Source organism: Lathyrus oleraceus, chromosome 5, assembly GCF_024323335.1.
Source record: "Lathyrus oleraceus cultivar Zhongwan6 chromosome 5, CAAS_Psat_ZW6_1.0, whole genome shotgun sequence".
NCBI classification, from domain to species: Eukaryota; Viridiplantae; Streptophyta; class Magnoliopsida; order Fabales; family Fabaceae; genus Lathyrus; species Lathyrus oleraceus.
This window is the reverse complement of record NC_066583.1, coordinates 208,581,047-208,583,596: the sequence shown is the minus strand read 5'-3', so window position 1 is coordinate 208,583,596 and position 2,550 is coordinate 208,581,047. Positions and strand designations below refer to the sequence as shown.

The window sequence follows — 2,550 nt, the reverse complement described above, 5'->3', positions numbered from 1 at the left end:
CCTTCGCGCACTTGGTACATGGAAATCCTCCAACATGCCATATATGCTTGCATCATATTACACAATATGATTGTTGAAGACAAACGACACATATGGAGGTGAAGGTGATTTTGATTACTCTTGTGATAGATATTATAGATAATGACGTTTTAACAACTAAAATATTTAACTGTCTTTATTAGAATCTTACAACAAGGCTATAAAGAAGCGTAAAACTTCATGAAAAACAAATTCATCAACAACTTCAAACAAATCTAGTGGAATATATTTAAGAACGTCTTGGACACGAGGATGAAGAAGTTTAAAATTTACTAATTAGACGATGTTATTTATTTTTATCATTTTAATTATATATTCCATGTCTTTAAGGTTAATTTTAATTATTGTTATAAAATTTTAAGTTTAACTTTATTTATTTATTAGTTTTATTCTATATTAATATTAATTAAAATCACTTAAAGATAAATAAAATACCGAAGTAAAGTTATGAAAGTCAATATAAACTCTTTAGAATTGTAGTAGTAATAAAATAAAAATTGAATGAATTGTTTTAAAATAAGAATGCTTAATAGAATTCACAAAATAACTCAAATATAGATTGCACTTTATACTCTAAGCAAGCTCTTGAGATGGCTCCACATATGTTTAACAAAATTAGACAACATCCTTTAAACTCACTTTTTACTAAAATTACTAATCAATTTACAAGATGGACCCCTATTGAACAAGAGTCTAAAATACTTCTATTGCGTCTCATCACATCCCTTATTCAGTGTGATCATGCCCAAACTATAATTGGCAAAGTGATGGGACTCACTGTGATCGACAAATCCAACGCTAACATAAAGACATGCTCGATCAAAATCAATTTTGGCCATGGTAGAACCAAAAGCTAACTAAGACATAAATACAAATAATACAAATATCCTACTAGAATAGAAAAATACCCAAATTGGGTAATGTCTGAATCCAATGTAACAAAACCCACCAGAAACCATTCTGTGAAACTAGCTAGCTATCAGAAAATCCCAAAACTTCCCTCAAACAATAGTTATCAATAGATCCAAAACCATCAAAGAACTCTTCATCCATATCCAAATCCAAATCCCCTTCACTCTCCTGCACCATAACTTGTTTCCCTTTCTCCTCATCTTCCAAAACAACAGCAGGCATGTGACCCTCAAACAGACCAATATGTCCAAACAATTTATCCTTCCTAGAAAAGGTGGTCCCACATGAGCACTTCCACTTACACTCCCCACACTGTCTCATATGGCTCTTCAAATCCGAAAGCACCGAATACTTCTTCTTATGACACCGATCACACGAATACATCTTCGGACAATGACTCCTCTTGAAATGATTCTTAACACATATCACCGATTTCAACGCCTTGAACTTCGTATGTTTCTTGTTTCTGTTACATCCTTCGAACGGACACGAGAACCGCGTCGAACCGCGGCGTGCGCTGCCGTCTAAAGGCTTCGCCAACGCTTCCGGCGTCTTGAACTTGTTCCCGTGCGCTCGCATGTGCATCCGGAGATTCGCGTCGCGCTTGAAACCTTTCCCGCAAATCTCGCAGAAATGGAGGTGTTGCGCGAGCAATTCCACAGCGTCGAGCTCCACGATTTCGCAGTCGGAATCAGAGTCATCCACTGTGACATAGTTGTTGTCAGGTGGTTCGATTTTCGAATCGTGCATATGTGGTTCTGGTCGGAGGCTGAGATTGGTCGGTGGGAGGACGGAGACTGCGGGGACAGTGAGATTTTGAGAGTAAGAGACAAGTGCGGCGGCGTTGACTATGGTGTGGTTGATGGCGGAGGCGATCTGGTTGGAGACGACGGTTATTTGATCGTTGGTGAAGGGAGTGTTGGTGTTGATGGATTGGGAGAGAAATGTTCGTAGAGAATCGATTCTGGTCCGAACCAGGGATAGGTTCCGAAGCGGAACCTGAGGGTCGGCGTTGCTATTAGGATCTTGCTGCGGGTGATGTGAATCTAGGTTCGGATTAGACATGTTTATGGTAAGTCTTTGGCTAAGGATATTCAAAGGAGTCGCAGGGAAAGAAATAGCGAGAGAAATGGAAAGAAATGGAGATAATTGATACTATTACGAGTAGAGAGAGAAGGTGAAGGCATCCCCACCCCAGGGAATGAGCACTCAGTTCAAGACTTAACTAGTGGCCGGCCATAATTTTATTTATAGATTAATTTTATTTGACTTTGTTATTAACTCATTATTATGTATTTTTGAGTGATATAGGGGTCATTAAAATATTATAAAAACTTTAATGGCACAAAATTAAATTAAAATATGGCTTTTATATCCAATTTTGATATTTTATTTTAAATATTTGACATTTGTAAAAATATATAAATTTTTAGTAAATAAGCTATTATAATATTCTAAATATATTTAAAATTAAAAGTTGAAAAGTTGAAAAATAATTAAATAAATTTGAATTTACTATTGACTAAAATTAAATGAAAAAAAGTTTTATTATAACTAAAAAACAATAAATATTAAATAAACAATAAATTAAATTTAAAG

At 35.4% G+C, this 2,550-nt stretch overlaps 1 protein-coding gene across 1 annotated transcript; it reads right to left on the bottom strand.

The window, feature by feature from the left end:
- Positions 1–664: 664 nt before the first annotated feature.
- LOC127082927 (protein SENSITIVE TO PROTON RHIZOTOXICITY 1) lies at positions 665–2,187 on the bottom strand. Its single transcript, XM_051023153.1, has one exon. The coding sequence runs from the start codon at positions 2,014–2,016 to the stop codon at positions 1,012–1,014; it is 1,005 nt and encodes a 334-aa protein (XP_050879110.1). The 5' UTR covers positions 2,017–2,187; the 3' UTR covers positions 665–1,011.
- Between the last annotated feature and the right edge of the window lie 363 nt (positions 2,188–2,550).